Raw genomic sequence first — 22,162 nt, forward strand, 5'->3', positions numbered from 1 at the left:
GATCAGATTATTCTGACCAAAAGAGTTCAGGATGCATTCTTTGGATATTTTCGGTGTTTGTTTGATAAATAGTTAGCTGTCTGGCTGCATATTCCTTCAATTTCCAACCTTTACCTATTTGGGAGTTGGATATTTCAAAGGAGAACCTTATACTTTACCTAGGTATGCCACTAACAGAATCATTCTCATGGAGTTGGCTAGACAGCTCATGGAGGTACAATGTTATCAAAGCATTCTACATAGGCTAGGTTTTGGCATCACCTCTGCTAAGCCTTTGGAAATTGGTCATTATACGATCAATTCAGTTCATAAAGCTAAGGTTATGGAAATAGAACGTCAGTTGATCACATAGAAGAAGTTCAAGGCCAGATATGACTTTGATTATTGTGGAATGAATTCAAGAATTAAGAGGGCATTTACTCATGTTCATCGCATAGAAAACATTTGGGTTGATATGCAAACAGAGTTGGATATTATGAAGATGGACTATTGCAAGCTAACTTTGCAGCAGGTTGTTGATTTCAATATGCTTGAAATTCCATCTAATTTTCAAGTTAAAGATGATGATACTATTCTTGATCCAGAATATCATCAAGCTGGTTTTGACAAACAATGTCCTTTTCCCATACAATGGCAACAAAAGGAAGGCACTTATATCCTTGATCGATCTCAATCCATTTTGGAAAACACCAACAAATGGTTGTGTTAAGCCTTGATATTTGCACCCTACTAAATTCAATGAAATGAATTGGAAATTTCAGGTAACATGGAATCACTCATAGGTAGTGGGGTTTTCCTATGAAATTGAGTGAATCTCTAGGTTATAGGCCAGCTCCTTAAGATAATCACCTAAGATTTTTTAATACTGAAACAAACTAGAGTTGGGAGGAAAAGGGAAGAAGATAAAGAAATAAAACCTTAAAATCTAGACCTAGCTAATAATGATACACCAAAACTTATTGATACAAAATAGACGAATGACTTCACTTCGTAACATCTCTTTTATAACTTAAACACTTCTGCTTTATAAAGGCTTGCATAAATATTTCACAATGAGGTTATGAAGAAAAGGCTAAGGAAAAGATACTATTTCACTTAACAATCCTAAAGACATGACACACACACTGCAACCTACAAACAAACCTATAGTTCTGCAATCTAATAAGAGTTGAGACAAATCAAAAGGAGTCCTAAAACTCACTATTTTCTCTTATCTATTACATAAGATTTGCAGAAAAAGAAGAATGTTCGTAATCAACCAAAGAAAATTTGCTCCAAAATGATTCAATTCATATATTGAGTTTTCAGAAATAAGTTACAAAAGGCATAAAAAATACACTAAGGACACCCAAAAAATGTCAAAAAATTCTCTTCTACATAATTGGAACTCCCTCCACAATAAAAGTTCAAGAGATTAAGTACAAACCCCCTTGAGGTTGAATCCATGAAACAAGGCTCCAAAAAAGGAGTCAGTACTCATCAAAATGATGACGAATTGATTGATAAACTGCACTAAGTCATAAAGGAACCTACGAGTTACTCCTAACTGCCCATGAAACACTCCAACTGGCCAAAAAGACCTCTAAACAGACTAGACAAAGTCAAATTTGACCTTGAACTACCTCCTAGAAATACTCTTTAAGTGACAAGTCAAGAGACTCCTAATTGATTCATTCTTACCAAGTCTTCGTATAACATCTCCACATTGTTTGAAAACTAAACATTATGACACGTCACTTTTGACCCATAACAAGGTGAAGCAATAAGTTCCTTATTTTGCAACTAGAATAAAAGATATTAAATGATTTATAATTATATCATTTAATATTTTTATCTTATTTTACAAAGTATTCTATGCAAAATAAAGTGTTGTGAATAACACTTACTATGTCATTACCCCTTCACGGCAAATTACGGAAATTATAAACTATAATGTCATCTTATGAAAATGTGGTGGACTTCAAACTTTTATAAAAACAAAATAAGGAGTTAATATCTCCTATCTGCAATGCTAAACATTTCATTTTCCTCTTTTCATTTGGCATGAAGTATTGGAGAGCTCAAGAAGGATGGAAGTATCGAGTTTATGTTCCATTTGCAGCCGATGTTACTGATTCATACCAGAGTAATGAGAATCGCCCAAAAATCGCTTGAATCGGCGATTCAGTGATTAGATTCAGCAATGGCGATATTTTTGGAGTCAGAAATCGCCATCGCCGATTTCATCAGGTGAATCGCCAATTTGGGCGATTCATCCAAACAATCACATGAATCGCCTGAAAAAATCGGCAAGAATTGCCCACGGCCAATAAAGTATAGACTTGTAAAATTTTAAAAAATTGCTTGTTTTTTTTACTTTGTTTTTGACCTGTTCTCTTTGTTATAACCTTAAAGGGCCTTCTATTTGTTTAACATGAGTAGAAGAGAGGAAAAGTGAGAGAGAAGAAGAGAAAAGAAAAGCCATAGGTTTCTAACCGGCAAGAAGAAAGAGCACAAAAGAGATCAGCGATCCATTTGGTGAGGCCATCAATTGCATTGGGAGCATTAAGGAGCCAATCTCAACACTCCTCAACTCATTTGCAAGAGATAAGTGCTCTTTTTTTTTTGCATGTTAGTGTATTATGCATTTTTTGTTAAATTTTTATAGTTTTCAAGATTTTTAGTTTAGATCTTGAATGTTCTTTATTTTTAGTTTTACAGTTTTTACTGAGTTGCAAACTAGGGTTTCTTGTTATGTAGGCTTTTATTAGCTTCAAACTTTGATATTTTACATATAAATTTTTATTGCAGCAGCCTTTGCTTTCATTTTTCGCAAATTCGCAATGGGTAGAAAAGATGAATGTTGGAAATATAACAAAGAGTTTACTGGAAGAACCAAATATCAACCAAAATGTATTTTTTGTAAAGAAAAAATAACTTCTGGGGGTATTTATAGATTGAAATACCACATTGCTGCTATATCTGGACATGATGCTACAATTTGCACTCACCAAACTCCTGAGGCAAAACGCACTTGCTTAATGGCATTAGAAAAAATTGAAAAAGACAAAGCCAATAGGAAAATGCAACTTGAAGGGTTAAGGGGTATTGGCTCCCATGTTCCCGCATCTGCATCCGCATCCGCATCCGCAGCCGCATCCACATCTGCATCTGCATCAGCTTCTGCATCTGTAGGTTGTGTTGGAGAGGGTTCTTCTAGGCCTCCTTTTTATCCTAGTTCTTCTGCTCGTGCTAGTGCTAGTCGGTCACATACTGAGACAGAGTCCCACACCAACCTATTGCAGCCTAGAGTGCGGAAAAATAGAATGGATAGTTACTTTGTGCCCCCCACTACTCCTGGTTCCCAACCCACACTTGAGGGCATGGGTTTGAACAAGGAGATTCCTGATGCTGCCAGAAAGGAGATATGCAAATTTTGGTACTTTTGCAACATTCCATTTATTGCAGCCAGGTAATTGATTCTTTTTTCGTTGTTTTCTTTAAAGTTAAAATTAAAAGTAAAAGTAAAACTTTAATTATATCTACTTGTTTTATAATTTGAGTCTTTGACATCTAAATTTTTATTTGTGACAGGGCTCCTTATTGGCAGAACATGATAGATGCGGTTGCTATTTGTGGTCCGGAGTTTAAAGCCCCAACTGAGGCTGAGTTGAGCGGATACCTCTTGGATGAGATGGTAGAGGACATGAGGGCTAAGCTTGAGGAGAACCGAAAGGAGTGGATTGCAAAGGGTTGCACCATCATGACTGATGGTTGGACAGATAGGAGGAATAGAACACTCCTCAATTTTCTTGTATCCTGTGGAGGTAATTGATCATTCTACTTTCCTACATACATAATTGTAAATTTTGATTTGTTGAATGCTAATTTGTTGATGATCCATTTAATTTTAATATTCTAATTCATTGTTTTGTTACTTGTAGGATATACCATGTTCATCAAATCCATCGATGCTTCCGCACATGTAAAAAATGCCACATACTCATGTGAGGCTATTGAGGAAGTCATAGCAGAGGTGGGAGAACAAAATGTGATCCAGGTGGTGACAGATAATGCAGCAAGTTATGTTGCTGCAGGTAAACTTTTAACTTTTCAAGTTTTCAAAATAAATTTATTTGAATTTTGAAATTTGAATTTCTAATTGACTTAAAATTATTGTAGGTAAATTTTTGATGGAGAGGCACCCCACCATATTTTGGTCCCCTTGTGCGGCACATTGCATTGACCTCATGTTGGAGGAAATTGGCAAACTTGAGTTTGTCAAGTCATGTGTGGAAAGGGCAAAAAACATATGCAAATTCATTTATAATCATTCATTTGTCCTTAGCACAATGAGGAAGTACACAGAAGGCAAGGAGTTAGCTCGCCCAGGTATCACAAGGTTTGTCTCGAATTTCATCACCTTGCAGTCCTTGTTGACATCAAGGGATGAATTGAGGATCATGTTTGTTGGGCGGGAGTGGATTTCCTCTTCCTATGCTACGACCACTGCAGGGATAGATGTGGCCGATTGCATATTTGATGAGGATGGTTTTTGGAAACCCCCTAGAGAAATCCTGCAAGTAAATTTATTGCAATTTAACATTTAGTATTTTACTTTTACTTTAAGTTATATTATTTTATATTTAAGTTTTGACTCAAGTTTTTTGTTTTACTTTATATTAGGTCACTGAGCCCCTTGTAGCTTTGCTATGAATTGCTGATTGGGAGAAGCCCTCTATGGGCTACATTTATGAGGGCATGGATAGGGCCAAGGAGGCCATCAGAGCCCAATATGCAGGAGTGCAAGAGAGGTATGGCCCTATTTGGGACATCATCGATAGGAGATGGCAGAATCAGCTCCATCGACCCATCCATGCAACAGCTTACTTTCTGAATCCGGCATATCGTTTCCGTCCTGAGTTCAAGGAGGATGCGGAGGTTCTCACTAGCTTATACACAGTGATTCAGAGGTTGAGTAGCGATGAAGATAGCGCTACTGCGATTGTTGAGCTAGACCAGTTCAACAATAAAGAGGGGCCACTTTTCTCTGGCAGGATGGCCATAAATGCTCAGACAACACTACAGCCAGGTAAAAATTAAATAATATATTCAATGTTCATGAATCTAGATTCTAAACTTAAAGTTGATTATGTAATTTTAGAGTTAACTTGTAATTTGTAAATGAGACTAATTGTTTCTATTTTCAATTTTTCCCTTACTGCAGATAGATGGTGGCAAATGTTTGGGGCCACAACCCCAAAACTTCAAAAAATTGTCATTCGTATTCTAAGTCAGCCAAGCAGCGCTTCTGGATGTGAGCGCAATTGGTCCATGTTCGAGCACATTCATTCGAAGAGGAGAAATAGGTTGACGGTGCAGAAGTTGAATGATATTGTCTTTGTTCATTACAACCTCCGTCTTAGGATCAGACAGATTTTGGGCACTGACTCCTCTCCGATCATTCTAGAGGAGATTGATCCAGAATCAGAGTGGCTCACAGAGGTTGTGGATCCAGTCTTCACTGAGGAAGACTGTGTTGGGTTGACCAAGTGGATATAGAGGCTGAGGCAGCTAGAGCACGTTCTTCAAGCATTGGTAGACGCACACGTGCACACACAGGCACAGGCCCTAGCGACGTTCATGAGCCCATCTTACATGCGAGAGATATGGCTCGGCAGTCCTCTAGGACCTACATTAGATGCCTTGCTACTAAGCAGACTGGATACTCAGAGGCTGAGGTTGAGGCTGCAGCCGAGCTTCAAGATGATGTTGAGGATGATGATGATGACTATGAGTCTAAGGCTTGAGCTGGAGCCTTGTTTTTATATTTTGTTTACAGATATTGATACTGAATCATTGATAGACATATGTTTCAAACTTTCATGGATCTTCATCTTAGATTCTTACATACATTTATGATTTGATGTCTTATGGATCATCTTACATACATTTTATGATTTAAATCATTATGATCATTTGATTTCTATTTACTTCAGCTAGCCTACAATTTACATTTTAGATAACATAGTTACATATGTGATGGATTTTATGTTCCATGTTTATGTATGTTAAGTTTTAACTTCTATTTGATGATGTTATAGTGTGTTTAAGTTATATTCAATAAAGGGTGCATGAAATAAGTTTTAAATTGTTAAAATCTTTAAATTTAAAGGGTTTTTTCAAATTTGCCGATTCATCGCCGATTCATTGCCGATTCACGATTCGATTCAGCCTTGCCGATTCCGATCCGATTCCGATTCTTGTTACTTTGATTCATACTTCACTTTTCTGCATTCTCTTGGTCGCATCTAGAGTCACATGCAACGCACTTTCTGAGGTTGTAAGTTTCCTTCTCCTTATTACTTCCCATCATTGACATCATTCCCTGTTGTTCTTTTTTTAAAAGCTTTACTTCATCGTACTGGGCTTCTTTTGTTGTGGAATTGATTCTTCCTCTGTCTTAATTTGTTTGTTCTTACGATACTTGTCCTAGCGTGAATATGGCACTCAAAATACAGAATATGGGGTTTTCTTCTTTGGAGACATGGAGATTTTAGTCTGATATATTTTGAAACTGATTTTAAGAGACTTGCTCCCATGCCATGAATCTCTCGTCTAGAACTATCATGGCTTTTGTTTTTTTGGGTACCCTTGCTCATTTTTGAAAACCCATGGCCAAGGTGTTTTTTACTTTCGTTTTTTCAACTCTCAAATATGATACTTAGTGCTTTTCTCTTTTTATGGCATGAGTTTATGAAGCTATTGAACTCGCCATAGTTGCATTTTATATTGTTTATTGAAGACTTCTAGAAGTTACGGGCCGTAACTTTTGTAGACATTAAAGAAATCTGGGGCTTCTCCTCTCTTAGATTTTGATAATACAAAACACAGATTCTTGGATGTATTTGCAACAAAAGATTCTTCTTGGCACGTCAAGTGTTTCACTGTTTATTACTGTGTACGGCTTTTCCATTTTCCTCTGCGTTCACCATACCTAACTTTATGACATTATTCCAACATCATTTAGAAATTTTGTTCATCTTCTAGGGTAAACTGGCTTACTTATGATATTTTCTAATACCATGATTTGATTGTTGTAGCTGATATTGGGTCTTCGAAACTTTCTCATGGAATTTTACTATTGTTTTGATGGTTATATTATACTAATCCCACACCAATCTTACCATTTGGCTTTTCCTTCTTTTCTTGAGAGCTGCTGTTGAAATTTCAATGAACATGCAATTACTGTAGATAGTTGTTTTGTTGGGATTCATAACCATAAACTTGCTAATAGGTATTCTGAAAATCTGAGATATTCAAGTGAGTAGAAAACATCATCCTATAGATGTGAATCATAATAGAACATCCTTTCGTAATAAGTTCAAATATGTGATTGACTTTTTTGCTTATAACACATCTTTCCTGTAGCAGTTCATATTTTGCATTCATACTTTCCTCTAATGCTTATGCTGATGCACACCATTGCCTGGAATTTTTCATCATGACTTCTGAATACTGCATTTTAAAACTATAATTTGGAGAATTTTCTGGAATTACTGTTGTCATGCATCATTTAAACTTTTATCTGATAGCTTTGTTGTTTGCCAGCAATTTGTACTTTGTCACAAATCTCCATGATTCATACCTGATGCTCTTATAGCTCTTGAAAGCTTGTCTTTGTTTCTCTTATTTACATGCTGAAACTTCTCTCTTTATGCATATACATGATTAGGAATGAGCTTGTTGTTGTCACACCTTTGTATGATTATCATGCATTCTATCATGTCCATTTGTTTATGTTCATCAACCTGATTTGTAGCTGTATTTGTTTCATCAGCAGCTCTATTCTGGTATATATTTACAATGGCAGCTTATTCAGTCTTATTCACTTATTTGATATAAAACAAAAGGTTTCAAGTAGGAATTACTTGTCCCTTTAATTTTCCTCTCTTCTGATGTTGTACATGCTGAAACAAATTTTATTTACAGACGTAAAAGGTTTCGTAAGTTAATAGGTCCCTTTAATACTTTTGTTCTTATGTCCTTACTTGTTTTGATCAGCTTCATAAGTCTTGTTTCTAATGAGTACATCGGGCTCAATAACCCTTGTGGGAGCCTACTGTAATATCCGCGTACCCATTAGAAACAAAATGCTACACAGGAAACAAACATGTTAGTAGTAAAACGTTTTGGCATAATTGTTTTTCCTTTCTCTGCTGATATATATTTTTATTTTGTGAAGATGAATGGTGTGATAGGAATATGAATGAGGCAAAATGAGACACTTTACATTGCCTAGATCCATTGAATCTAACAAAAATATTATGAATGCAAGGTTCGGATGCACGGATGGGATGCGGCTTGAAGCAGCGGATGGGTGGAAATGGATAGATGCATATCAACCAATCATTATAAGCAATGATTGGTGCCCATGAGTTTCTCCTCTCCTTTTTCTTTTCATGTTATTTACTTTGACAGAGTAGGAATATATATCAGCAATTTAGAGACTACTCTAACGGTCACTTGTGTGAGAGAATTTTACTTTCAGCATTCTTTGATTATTATAGTTCTTTTGTAAATATTAGTTGTATATTCAGAATGAATAATACAAGGACTTTCATTATTCCTTCAATATGAATGAAAAGTGTTTTCTGCAATTTTGAATATAAGCTGAAAATGATCAACATGAACAGTTTACTTCATTTGTTCTTTTTTGAAACTGAATTTTATCATGAGTTACAATTAAGCTACAGGTTGAAGATCAAAGGTCTGATAAGCGTAAATCCAAAATTGGGTTTGGATTGTGGAAGTTTTGGTCCATTTGGGAGAAAGTCGCAATTAGAAGTTGTGGGTAAAGATGGTGCATCCTCCTCCGATGTGAAGAAATCCCTCGAGTTCAAATTGAAAGATGAGAAAGTATTTAAAACATCTCAAAAACCTGTGCAAATTCAAGAATCGGAAGAAGAATCTGATAAAGAGCATACAGAGGAAGAAGGAGAAGTCATGATCATATCTCCTCCAAGACCTGCACAAACTCATGAACCATCTATGCAAGAGGCACCTTTTCTAGGTACAATTGATGATGATGTGGATTCATTCTCTACGGTCTTCACACTTCCTATTCCATCATTAGAAGTAAATACATTTGCACTCCCTATATCTTCAGCAGTGTCGTCCATTCTAACAGCTAAGCAACACGAAAATCTTGGAAATGTGTTTGAGAATTTTTCAATCTTCACAGAGGATCAAGTTTCCCAACTTGACACTTCTATGACTGGCTTTGAGTTGTTCATGACAAAATCTTCTTATCATGCACCCATGAATTCAATTGTGCAAATAGAGTCATGCTCAGTTACAACAGAGATACAATCAAGTCCAATGCCAATGGTCTCCATTGTACCTACTTCCACAAATGAGAGTTTCAGCTTGCCTACATCGTTGAGTAAGATTACAATGAAGAGAAGAAAGGTTGTGGTACCCCCACATAACCTTCCTATAAAGGAAACTAAATTTAAATCTTTGAAAGATAAGAATGTTTCTAGAATTATAGTTGATTCTAAAAAGACTAAGTTTGTGGAAGTTGTTGAGCCATTGGTGAACAAGTCAGTTGAAGAACTTACTCACTCTTATTACAAATTCACCAAAGTAGAAGTTGGGAAATAGTCACGACTGGGTTGCCTATAGGATGCTCAAGACGCACTTGCTAATGTTTCAAAGAGAAATCATGAATTATGGGAAAAGAAAAATCAGCTCAAGCAAGAGGTTGCTCAGTTAAATGAGGTAATTCAACAACAATCCTCACAACATGCAGTTGTTGTATCTCAAACAACTAAGGAGAAAAGGATAGTGGAAGTTGTGCAGTCTTGGATGGGAGAAGTCATTTCCGAAGGTGTACAGGCCATTACAGATACAGTCAAAGTCCTTGAAAGTATCAGAGGCACTAAAGAAACGCTACATGACCTGATTACATCTTTAAGTCATGAGGTTGACATCCTAAAAAAGATTCTGAATGACTAGGATGAAGTTGCCAAATCTGATTTAGATGCCACGGTCACATGTGATGTTCTTCAATCCTGTGAAATGTTCTATACATGCCAAGGACTTATGGGCTACAAAGAAGAAACACTGAGAAAAGTGATAACAAAGTTGTAGGCAGCCCTTGAAGATTGTCAGGCAATAGAAACTGGAAACACGTGTGATTTGGAACAAATGGGATGTAAGATCTTGATGAAAATGATAACTTGGTTGTAGTTGAAGAAATCACAACGGGATATACAATCAGGATCAATGCTGATTTAGATTCTCACACAATGAACAAATTTTCCTTGTGTAAATCTTTGGCAAAGCACTTGCAAGATTTTCTGAAGGCAAATTCCAAGGTTGTAAAATCAGCATATGTCGATGCAATTAGAATGGAAGCCATATCAAAGACAATGGAGATTTATGATCTTCCTATAGTGCTTGACGTTATCATCAAATTCAAGGCACTAAAGAACAATCTTTAAGATTGTTATTTTGTTTTTATGTTTGTAGATCAAAGAGGATGTATTGCATGAAAATGTGTAATTACATGTAATACCAATTACATGTGTAATTACTTCTAATCCAATAATTTCTCTTTCAGGTAGACTTGGTCAAAGTTGGTTGAGTTGCTCCCACTTTTTCCTCCATCTTTTTCTCAACTCCTTTGCCTATATAGAGTACCCTCTCATTGTAAAATCTATCTTTTATTGTATGCAAGAGAGCTCTACAGAAATTGTGCAAGCATAACTTTGATTGTGTAGCTATTACAATAATAGACAAAGTCGTCTATTATTAGTTAATGGTTATCTCTTGTAAATATCTAATAAGCTTTAGTTTTCTTTCGTGATTTGTTTTCTCTAGAATAGAATGTTTCTATTCTTTACGATCGTTTCCTAAGGAAACATCGTCTCATTCTTTTGTATAAATTGACCTTTCGGTCTCTATTAATATCAAGCAAGTATTTACCAATTACTTTGTAATATGGTATCAGAGCCAATACTTCAAAAAAAATTATAATTTCTTTTTTGAAATTATTTGTTAAATTTTTTTTTTGAAATAATTTTAGAGTTTTTCGTGTTTGAAAAAACCCAGCTAGGGTTTTTGCTCGAATTTTTGGAGAGTCATCAACAAATCATCAGGTTTGTCTGAAGATTGAAGCATCTCTGCCCTCAAAATCATGATCTTTCTACACTCGCGATTTTTCTTGCTCCTGCGTTTATGAACTCGCGTTTGTGGCTGAGGAACTCGGCATCTTCTCCACGCATTTTTTTGCAAGGTTCAGTAACGAGTTTGGCAGTTATCTTTAGATCACTACTCTGCAAATCGAAGAAACCAAACACGCAAGTCATTTTTTTAGAACAAAATGTGTCATTTTTCTGATCATGTGACTTCTGGGCGTCAATCTCCCTTCTCCATACTATCGTAACCTCCTTCAAGCACTGGTTGTCTGTTCATACTGCCTTTTTTCGACCTTTTTTTAGAAAATCCGTCATTTTTGCAAATTCAACCTCCATGGCCGCCAACTAGTTTTTCTGCTCGAAACCCTAATTTTTGAGGTCGGAAAAAAATTTTGATTACAAATTCTTGGTGGGTTTTCCGAGATCTCGACTGGGTTGTTCGTTTTTCTGCGTGCCTCAATTTTTTAGCCAGCAGATCTAGAAAACGACAGCATATTCCTTTTCGATTTTTCGAGCTCTCTTCTAGGTCACTCTCTGATTCTTCTGGGTCTTCCGAATTTTTTCCTCGAAGAACGTGTCTTCACAGATTTTCACAATTTTTCATTGAAAAACATGCCATGGCATCTCTGGCAAATATTTAGCTCGACCATAACTTCAAATTCAATGGTCACAATTATGGCACCTGGAAGCAGCGAATCATCACAATTTTTGAATATCAAAACATCGATCAACTTATTCTGGGCATTATGAAGCATCCAACTTCTCCAAGTCCTAATCAAAATACATGGGATCTGAATAATTGCGAGACAATGATGCTTCTCAAATTATCTGTGGCTAATGATCAACTTTCTTAGATTCCATCCAGCAAGACAGCTGCCGAAATCTGGACACATCTCAAAGGTCTTCATGAGACTTCTCACAAAAGCAGAGCCTTCTTTCTGAAAAACACTTTGTTTTCTATTGTCATAGATGAGCGCACCTCGCTTCAGGCACACTTGAATTGGATTCAGGAAATCCGTGATCAGTTACTTGCCATCGGTCGCAAGATGGAGGAAGAGGATATTGTGGCTATCACTCTTTGCAATTTACCCAAATCCTATGAGCATTTTATCGACTCTCAACATCACATCTTCTGGTGTTGATCTAAAGTTCACTGATCTCTGCACACATTGCTGCTTCAGCAAGATCGGTGGAAACAATAGTTCAGTAGCAGCTCCAGTTCCACCTCCACAGAGCAAGCCTTTTCTACAAAATCCTTTCAGGAGGATAAGGGCAAGTTTCAGCATAAGTCTTCTGCTCCAACATCAGATGGTTCCAGAAAGAACATTCAATGCAATTACTGCCACAAGTTTGGACACATGGAGGTTGAATGTTGGAAATGCTTAGTTGCACAGTCTAAGCAATCAATTTCATAGCCCAAAGAAAACCATGTAGAGCACACTAAGCAGGTGAAATCTGCCTTTTACGCCTTCATGGCTAAAAGACCTGCAGATCATGTGAAGTCATCTACCTAGTACATTGATTCAGGTGACTAGTTTACTGACTACCAGCCTTATTCAAACTCTGTTATTTTTGGTGGTAGAGAAGAGTACACGATTGTCAGTAAAGGCAACATTCAGATTCAGTCTGTTGGGAGGAATCTCATATTCCTTGATGTGTACTACGTTCCAGGGATGGAACTAAATCTACTCTCAGTCAGTCAGTTGCTGCGACATTCTCCACACTTCGCAGTCACCTTCAGTTCACATCAATGCACCATCACTGATCAGGCGAACTGAGTCTACTGTTGCAGTTGGTCTTGAGGATCATGGTCTTTTCAGACTTACTGATTCTGATGATTCTCGGGACTTAGCTATGGCTACTCGATGATCTTCTGTCAGCACACTTTGGCATCAACAATATGGGAACTTAAATGTGCAATGTCTCTCACAGCTTGCTCAGGATGAGCTTGTTCTTGGATTGCCAAAGATTCAAACTCAACAACTTGGAGTTTGTGATGCATGCCAGGCTAGGAAGCAACATCACACACCTTTCACAAGTGGCAATTCATGGTGAGCTTCTCAGGTACTTCAACTTATTCATGCTGATATTTGCGGCCCTATGGCCACTCCTTTTGTTCTTGGGTCCAGGTATTTCTTGTTGTTTGTTGATGATTTCAGTAGAAAAATGTGGGTTTATTTCCTTAAAATGAAATCAGATGCATTTCCTATATTTCAAAAGTTTAAACTTTTAGTTGAAAAAGAGTCTAGGAGATCAATTATTACACTTAGATCAGACAATTGGGGGGAGGGTGGGGAGGGGGGGAATTTTGTTCTAATGCTTTCTCTAGCTTCTTGGATACACATGGCATCAAACGTCAATTAACCACACCCCACACGCCACAACAGAACAGTGTAGTTGAATGTCGAAACAGGACAATCACCAAAATGACTCGTTCCATGCTCAAACACAGACATGTTCTGAAGCAGTTTTGGGCAAAAGCAATTAACACTGCAATTTATTTGTTGAACCGGTCACCCACAGTGGCTATCAAAGGTAAAACTTCGAAAGAGGCCTGGTCAGGTCACAAGCCCAGAATCAGTCACCTAAAGGTTTTTGGCTCCCTTGCTTTTGTTTGGATCCCTGATGCTTCATGCACCAAGTTGGATGCCAAGAGTCAGAAACTCATGCTTGTTGGATATAGCAGTCTTCACAAAGTCTACTGCCTGATCAATGTTGAGACATTTTGTCTCATCTACAGTCATGATGTAGTCTTTGATGAGTAGCTAGGACCACTCATGCATGTTTCTCCTATTCCTAATCCAGCAAACCAGCCTATGATGGCTCATGATTTGGGAGTTCGGCTTCCGTTAGGTCCACCTGATGGGAGGGCTCCAGTAGCTCCTGCAACTCCAATTATTCTAGTGATACCTATACAAACACCTCTAGCTTCTCATGTAGGATCACCTCATTTTGTAGATGTTTCCCCTGAGTTTGATCCAAATTCTTCTGATGAGGATCCTGTTGATCAAGCATCTCCTAGTACTACTGTTGGTCATTCTCTATCCGACCTAAGTGGTGGGCTAAGAGACTTGCTAATATTTGTGATGATGAGCTCACTGATGGGAGAACTGCTCAAAAAAAGAGCAAAACTACATATTTTGTAAACTTTCCTCTTATGGCCAACATTCATAGTGTGTTTGAACCTCAAACATATTCCGAAGCTAAAGGAATTCCAGAGTGGGAACAGGCCATGACATCTGAATGCCAGAGCCTGCTGAAGAACAACACTTGGGTCCTTTCCAATCTTCCACCAGGGAAGAAACCCATTGGCTGCAAATGGGTCTACAAAATCAAATACAAATCGGATGGTACTTTGGATAAGCACAAAGCTTGTTTGGTGGCGAAGGGCTTTTCTCAACGACAGGGCATTGATTATGAAGAGACCTTTGCTCCTTCTGCAAAGATGAGCACCATCAAATTAGTCCTAGCCATGGCAGCACAGTTTGGCTAGAAGGTCCATCACATGGACGTCAAGAGTGCTTTCCTGAATGGTGATCTCCATGAAGAGGTCTACATGATGCAACCTCCTGGTTTCAAAGTTGTTGGTAAAGAACATCAGGTTCTTAGATTGGTAAAAGCTCTCTATCGCTTGAAGCAGGCCCCTCGGACATGGTACATCAAGAGTGATAAGTACCTCAATGATCAAGGCTTCAAGAGGAGGTCTTCAAACTCAAATTTGTACATCAAGACTACTAACAGTGACATCATCCTTCTAGTTATTTATGTGGATGATTTGATCATCACTGGCAATTCGGCATCTTTGATTCAAGGAATCAAACAGAATTTATGTCAGTCTTTTGATATGACTGACCTTGAGCTCATGCATTATTACCTAGGTGTTGAAGTTTGGCAACAGGCTTCTAGTATATTCATCTCACAGTCCAAATATGCCAGGGCCCTGTTAGACAAATTTTGAATGCAAGATTGCAAGCCTGCATCTACGCCTATGGAGAAAGGTCTCAAGTTATCAGCAAAGTCTGATTCTCATTTCGTTGATGATACTACATACAGGCAACTAGTAGGCAGCCTCATCTAGCTCTCTTGCTACTAGGCTTGATATCAGCTTCGCAATCAGCTATATTTTCACGCTTTATGACAGCTCCTAAGGCTAATCATTGGATGGTAGCAAAGTGCGTGCTTCGTTATGTGAAGAGCACTTCAGATTATGGACTTCTGTACTCTCGAAGTTCTAATCCTAAACTCAATGGGTTCACAGATTCAAATTGGGCAGGCTCTGTTGATGATAAAAAGTCAACATCTGGATATGTGTTCAGTTTGGGATCCGGTGCAGTCACATGGACCAGTAAGAAGCAGCAAGCAGTTTCTCTCTCTTCTACAGAGGCCGAATACAGAGGGACTGTTAAGGCAAGATGTGAAGCTATTTGGCTTCATCGAATGCTTGAGGATATGCAAATGTCACCAGCAGGTCCGACTACTCTATTTGTTGATAACGAAGGCGTTATCAAGTTAGCACCAAATCCAGTCTTCCATGAATGAACCAAGCATGTGGATATTCACTGTCATTACATACGATAGCTGGTTGAAGATGGGACTTTAGATTTACAGTATGTTCCTACCACATATCAAACTGCAAAAATTCTCACCAAGCCTCTTGGTCCTGATAAATTTGTCAAATTCAGAGAACAGCTTGTTGTGTTAGATAGATTAACCATTAAGGGAGGGTATTACAATAATAGATAAAGTCGTCTATTATTAGTTAATGGTTATCTCTGGTAAATATCTAATAAGCTTTAGTTTTCTTTCGTTTTTTGTTTTCTCTAGAATAGAATGTTTCTATTCTTTATAATCGTTTCCTAAGGAAACATCGTCTCATTCTTTTGTATAAATTGACCTTTTGGTCTCTGTTAATATCAAGCAAGTATTTACCAATTACTTCATAATAGTAGCATCATTTTGAAGGAAAAGTGAATACAAAGAATCAATTTAGACTTAACTTTGATTGAGTGAGATTGTTACTTGTGCAAGTTAGAAGTTTTGACTGTGATTTGCATTTGTTGTCTTTGATTCACATGATTTTTTGCATTCTTGATAATTGAGTTTAAAAAGGAATTAGGAAGCAATCAGAGCCAAAGGTTTGACTAGGAGTGGTTGTAGAGATATATTGACTAGAAGTTTTGTTTGTAGCTTATATCTCTTTCTTAATTCACAAAATAATTAGGATATCTTTACTTCTAGAAGTCTTTGTGCCCCCAATAGTAAAGTTTATTCATATAGAATTATGACCAAACTTAGAGCCAAATCAGTACACTTTCAGCTAGCCTTTGAGTTGGTGTTAATTTATCAGTATCACCATTTCTAGCTACTAGATAGAGGTGTAGTTAGAGATTTCATCTTGCCCTTTACTCACTCCACGGGTAAGTGGATTCTTTCTTGAAAGTTGAGAGGAAAGAATATTGGTAATATTCCTTTACAAAATCTCTCAACTTCTTGCTTACCTTGAGTTGATCCAAGGAACGGTGAGAAGGGGGAGCCTTACCTTTAAGGTAGGAAAGACTCTGTTTCACACGTTGTGGCTAGTAATCCTATTTCGCGACTGGATTTTACCCAAAACTATCGGTTGCAAAATATCCAACCAACACAGAAATATCCATTTGTTGTTAAAAGGTGTCTTTTAGAAGGAAAATGCATATCTTGGTAGATACATAAAGAGCTTGAAAATCAAGATGAAATGTGTGGTGTTGTGTGTAAAAGAAAATAAAATATGCATACACCAAATTGAAGACCAACTTGTGAGAAGATCATCTGCAGATTTATCAGATAAGAGTGTAGAATTATTCCTCAATGTAATGAGATATTATTTGATTGAAGAAGAATAACATGCAGAGATTTCATTTGAAATAGTTATGAATAGGTACAAGGAAACAAATAAAGTAACAAAGTTAAAATTAATGATGTGCCTCTTCATCGAGATGACTTCCTTGATGAGTCAATAAAAAGGGATTTGTGAAATGTTTTGAAGTGGTGTGAAGTGTATTCACTATATGTACATGGAAATTTGTGAAGAATTTATAAGTAGATTTTTAAGGAATCTATGAGCCCAATAGTCAAGACTTTATGAGACTCGTGAAGAGGGTTTCATGGAAAATTAAAGGAAACTTTGGAGTTTTGTGAGATGTTGTGTGGCAGATTTGTAATATATTTTATGAGGAGAATAGAGCAGATTGTAGAAAGAGTTATTGCTCTTGTGAAAACAAATTGAATGATGGGTTGGTGCCTCTAGTGGGCTAGTGCTCACAAATCGAATTATGGGTTGCAACTCTAGTGGGCAAATGCTTGCAAATTGAATGAGGGGTCGGTGCCTCTAGTAGGTTTGAACCTATAAAAATTTGTATGAGATTATTATATAAGAAAGTAATTTGTCATTGTTTTTTCCTATAAGGGTTTCCATGTAAATATTGTATTATGTCTTCTTCTCATATGCATTATTATTTTAGTAATTGATGCAATTGTGATTGATAAATTTTTAATTAATAGAAGTTGTTTCTATGTCGAACCCCCCCCTCGAGACCAAGCTCGAAATTGATTGATTCTATGTTGAACAAGTGGCAAATAAAATTTAGCCAATTGCTCAGAAGAAGAATAATGCAGCTGAATTTACCTCTTGCTCAAAAGGGCTTCAGCTAGCTATTGCTCAGAATTGAAAGAATTTGCCTAAGGCAATGAATACAACGCCAAGATCTAGAAGCACAAGTGATAGCACAAGAGAGACAAGAGATGATCAAATGAGAAGCTCAATAATGATCAAATGATAATGGATAATCAGATGAATATATGATAAAAGTGCCTTGTATATAAAGGCAACCAAGATGACTAGGAGTCATGCAAAGAGATAAGCATAACAACTAAGCACATGCCCACCAAAGGTGGATTGTCCTCCATTGAGCATGAAAGTATGTACACCAATGAGAGGATAATAATACAAAATTGTATCACACAAAGAGAGTTGTGAGACAATATGTGCTAAAATAGAGTGCTAACTCCTAGGTGTCTACATGACAATTAATATGAAAATGCATTATCCTAAGTAAACTTAAGTAAAGTGTAAATAGTAAATACTTATTTACACAACACCCACCCTTAAGTACAACTTAAGGGAGTGCACTTAAGCTTACAAAAACTAGATGACAATGCAAGGTGGGTCCCGGCTACTAGGCCATGTTAGGTACCCATGTACAAACTACAAGTGCAAAAGATATGCAATGCAATCTCTCATAAAGCGAAGAAAGAGGGAAAACCACATGGGAAAAACCCTCCCCCAAAAAAAGAGATGAAAAGGAAAGCAAGATGCATGTATGGATGGAGTAAGCAAGACCCCCCTATTATGGCATACATCATGCATATACACTAAATTATCCCTCCATAGGAAGGAACCAAGGAGACGTGATATCCCTCCCATAGTAAATGAACTCCTGCAAGTATAGTGAGTGCTTAAAGACAAAAGATGGTTCAATGTCTACAAACAACATTTCTCCTCTTAGGAAGAAGACACCAAGTACAAATGCAAGAAGGCTTCCCATTGTGGATGGGAAGAAGGAAGGGGAATCCAAATAAAGTATGTCGTTGCCATGTCCTTGAATGATGAAGATGCCATTAATCAATCAGGATCAAGCCCAAAAGACAACCAAGGAACCAATGCTAACTGATCCATGTAAGAATCTGGTTCAAACTCCAAGGAAAAATATCTCCTCAAAAGAAGGAAGAGAACTAACGAAGCCCCCCCTCAATGGAGAATCTACACCCATGATAAATGTTCTTGGATCAATGTAGAAATTGCACCAAGAAAAATGAATGATGTTTCTCCCTATAGGAAGATATAGTGTCATAGGTGTACCAAAGAATCCTCCCCAATCAGTAGGAAGATCCCTCAAAATGTATGATGTCTTAGGAAACTGCATAGGAATCTCCAATACATGAGTATGATCAACCATGCAATTTCACATCTTAAGTGGAGTTTGAGACTCATGAACATCTATCTCCAAAGACTCAACTTTCTTCTCTAAATTGAAAGAGTAAAGAGACCTCTTGCAACTGTTGTAAGAAAGTATCCACAATCATGTCAAATGCAAAAGAAAGGTCAAATGGAGAACTATGAGGGTCAGAGTGTTCCCTTGCAACAACTAAAGAAGGATCATCTTCAACAAAGAGAAGTCTCCCAAATCCTCAATGTAGGACTCCACAAACAAAAATGCAATGTTTGTCAAGAAGTCATCCCAAATGCTATAACTGGAAGACAAGGAATTTCCTGTTGTATTGAATCACCTGAATCCATGCAAGTGTCATCATGAACAACAGTAGATGAAGTGATCTTAACTAGAGAAGGAGAAACTATAACTAGAGGCTTGGGATCATCACGACGCTCATTTTTGCAAGTCTTGTGATGAATTCTAATGTATCATCATCATAGGGAATATCATCAGCAGTATCAAGTGGAATAAGACAATCTACAATTGGATCAGCTGGTACCGGAAGAATATATGGATCTCCAAAATGTTCCCAAATATAATTCCAACCTAGGACAGGGGAATCGTTATTCATGACAATACGGTAAGCTCGATGATATCTCATGGAATTGAGACTCTTACAAATCACACCTCTAATATGAGAATTTTTAACCATCCAGACATGTCTCTTCAATTTGTGTTTGGTTCAAGAATAAGTCCATAAAGATGAGGCCATCTACAAATGTATGATGGTGCCTTTTGATGCAGGAGCATCCTGAGGCAGTTAGCTATCCTGCATGATTAAGAGATTTTGGTGGGGTTGAGTGGACCTATTTGGGTCTTTGGTAGTTAATTTTGATGTATTTAATAATTATTGTAATCCTTTAAAGGCATTTGGGATTTAATTCCTATTGGAGGCCGACTTGTGGCTCTTCAAGTAGTTAATGTAAGGGATATTTAATTTGTAGCATACTGGGCTGACTTGTGGCTTAGATTGGTATAAGTAGGGGTTTTGGTGAAGTCTTTAGTCATTATTCATCCATCTTGGAGAAGAGGAGGTGGTAGAGGAGCAAAATTTTGAGAAGGTTAGTAGTTGAAGCTTGGGAAACAAGGAGATTGCTTGGTGGGTTTGCGAGTACCCGTTGGATTTTCCTTGGAGGTTTCTACCAGAGTGTGGATCTGGACTAGCTAGGGTTTGGATTAGATCTTGAGGGATCTTGCAAAACTAATAGTATTTGGCCGTAACCGAGAAGGCCTTACAGCCCAGCACATTGCATGTAATCAGTTATATCTATAAATAAATTATTGTGACTCGGGCTTCAAATCTTGCATTGTTGTTTACCTTCCGTTGTGTGGTTATTTGTTGGGGGCTAGGACATCTCCTTTGGGGATTCTCCTGCCTTGCGCTGCATCAAGTGGTATCAGAGCAAGGTTGTTCTTGAGTGTGTAGACCGAGCGCCAAAGTTGAGACAGTTTGCACCAGGGTTTTGTGAAGTGGATTTATTAGGGTTTAAGAAATTCTTGGAAGATGCCTCCGAGAAGATTGGACCCTAGGGCGATTGATGATCCTAGTGATGTTGTGGAAGAAAGGATCTCAGAGAGGGTTGAAGTAGATTTTAGATCTGAAATAGAGGAGGTTAAAGTCACTTTCAGATCTGAGATGGTGTTGATGAAGAGTGATATGATCGTTGAGATCATAAGTGCTATAGGTGGTGTACCTTGGCATATGGGTACTGAAGATGGTTATGAGGAAGTTGTTGAAGACTTTAAATTTGCTAGATCGAGTGGTGAGGCCAGAACTGATCGTGTGGAGAGACCTATGGGAAATAGGTTTGGTCAGTTTGCTAGACCTAGATCTCAGTTAAAGTTGAAGCATAAGATGGAGGTTTCTAATTTCTTAGGTACTTTGAATCCTGAAGACCTAATTGATTGGATTGGTGAATTGGAAGACTACTTTGAGCTTGAGGATATTAAAGATCCACTCAGAGTAAGGTTGGCACAAACTAAGCTAAAGGGACATGCTTCTCTTTGGTGGAAGGAACTGCAAAGAGACAGAGAAGAAGAAGGCAAAATGAAGATCACTAGATGGATATTGATGGTGACTAAGTTGAAGGCTAAGTTCATTCCTGCTGATTATGAACTTGAGTTGTTTAAGATGTTGCAGAATCTGAAGCAGAAGGATATAAGCGTGAAAGATTATACCGAGGAGTTCTACAAGTTGACTATTCGGTCTGGGCATAGAGAATTGTCAAAGGAGAAGGTGGCACGGTGCATTAATAGTTTGAGATTCAATATTCAGGATGAGGTTGGTATGCTGAATATTTCTTCGATTGAGGATGCTTATCAATATGTTTTGAGAGCAGAGGAGAAGCTGAAGAGGAAGAATCAAGGTAGTTCTCGAGGAAAGGAGAAGTAGGACTACTTGGCAAAGGCTAAATCGAGTACAGAAGATGAACCAAAACCTATTGATCAGAAGAGAAGGACAGGTAGAGGTGAGTTTAAGGGTGCTTATTTAAGATGTCATGAAGAAGGACATAGATCTTATGAGTGTCCCCAAAAGGCTGGTGACAGGAAAGCTGCTGTTGTGAATGAGGTTGAAGATCATGAACCTAAGCAAGGAGAAAGTTTATTGGCTCGGCAAGTATTGGTTGGTCAGAGGACATTGGATTCTTGTCAAAGGACTAGTTTGTTCAGAACTCGTTGTAAGTCTAGTGGTAAAGTCTGCAATGTGATTGTGGATGGCAATAGTACTGATAACCTTGTTGCTGAGGAGATGGTTCAGAAACTTGGTTTGAAGAGAGTGAGACATCCTTATCCTTATAGGATTGGTTGGTTGTGAGGTGAGCATGCTTTGGAAGTAAAGGAGCAGTGCCTCGTTGATTTCCAAATTGGGCAGTATAAGGATCAAGTGTTGTGTGATATTGTGGACATGAACAGTTGTCATGCGTTGCTTGGTAGACCTTGGCAATATGATTG

The 22,162-nt window shown here is 37.6% G+C and overlaps 2 protein-coding genes across 2 annotated transcripts in view; one reads left to right on the forward strand and one right to left on the reverse strand.

Moving 5' to 3' along the window:
* Positions 1–22,162, reverse strand: part of HCF244 (NAD(P)-binding Rossmann-fold superfamily protein) — a 257,194-nt gene that overhangs the window by 224,698 nt on the left and 10,334 nt on the right. The window lies entirely within an intron of this gene.
* LOC149538853 (uncharacterized) lies at positions 3,674–4,703 on the forward strand. Its single transcript, XM_089800234.1, has 4 exons — positions 3,674–3,806; positions 3,924–4,076; positions 4,162–4,381; positions 4,685–4,703. The coding sequence occupies exons 1-4, from the start codon at positions 3,674–3,676 to the stop codon at positions 4,701–4,703; spliced, it is 525 nt and encodes a 174-aa protein (XP_089656360.1).

The sequence above is a fragment of the Cupressus sempervirens genome, chromosome 9, assembly GCF_028749045.1.
Source record: "Cupressus sempervirens isolate cs-2001-9-10 chromosome 9, ASM2874904v1, whole genome shotgun sequence".
NCBI lineage: Eukaryota > Viridiplantae > Streptophyta > Pinopsida > Cupressales > Cupressaceae > Cupressus > Cupressus sempervirens.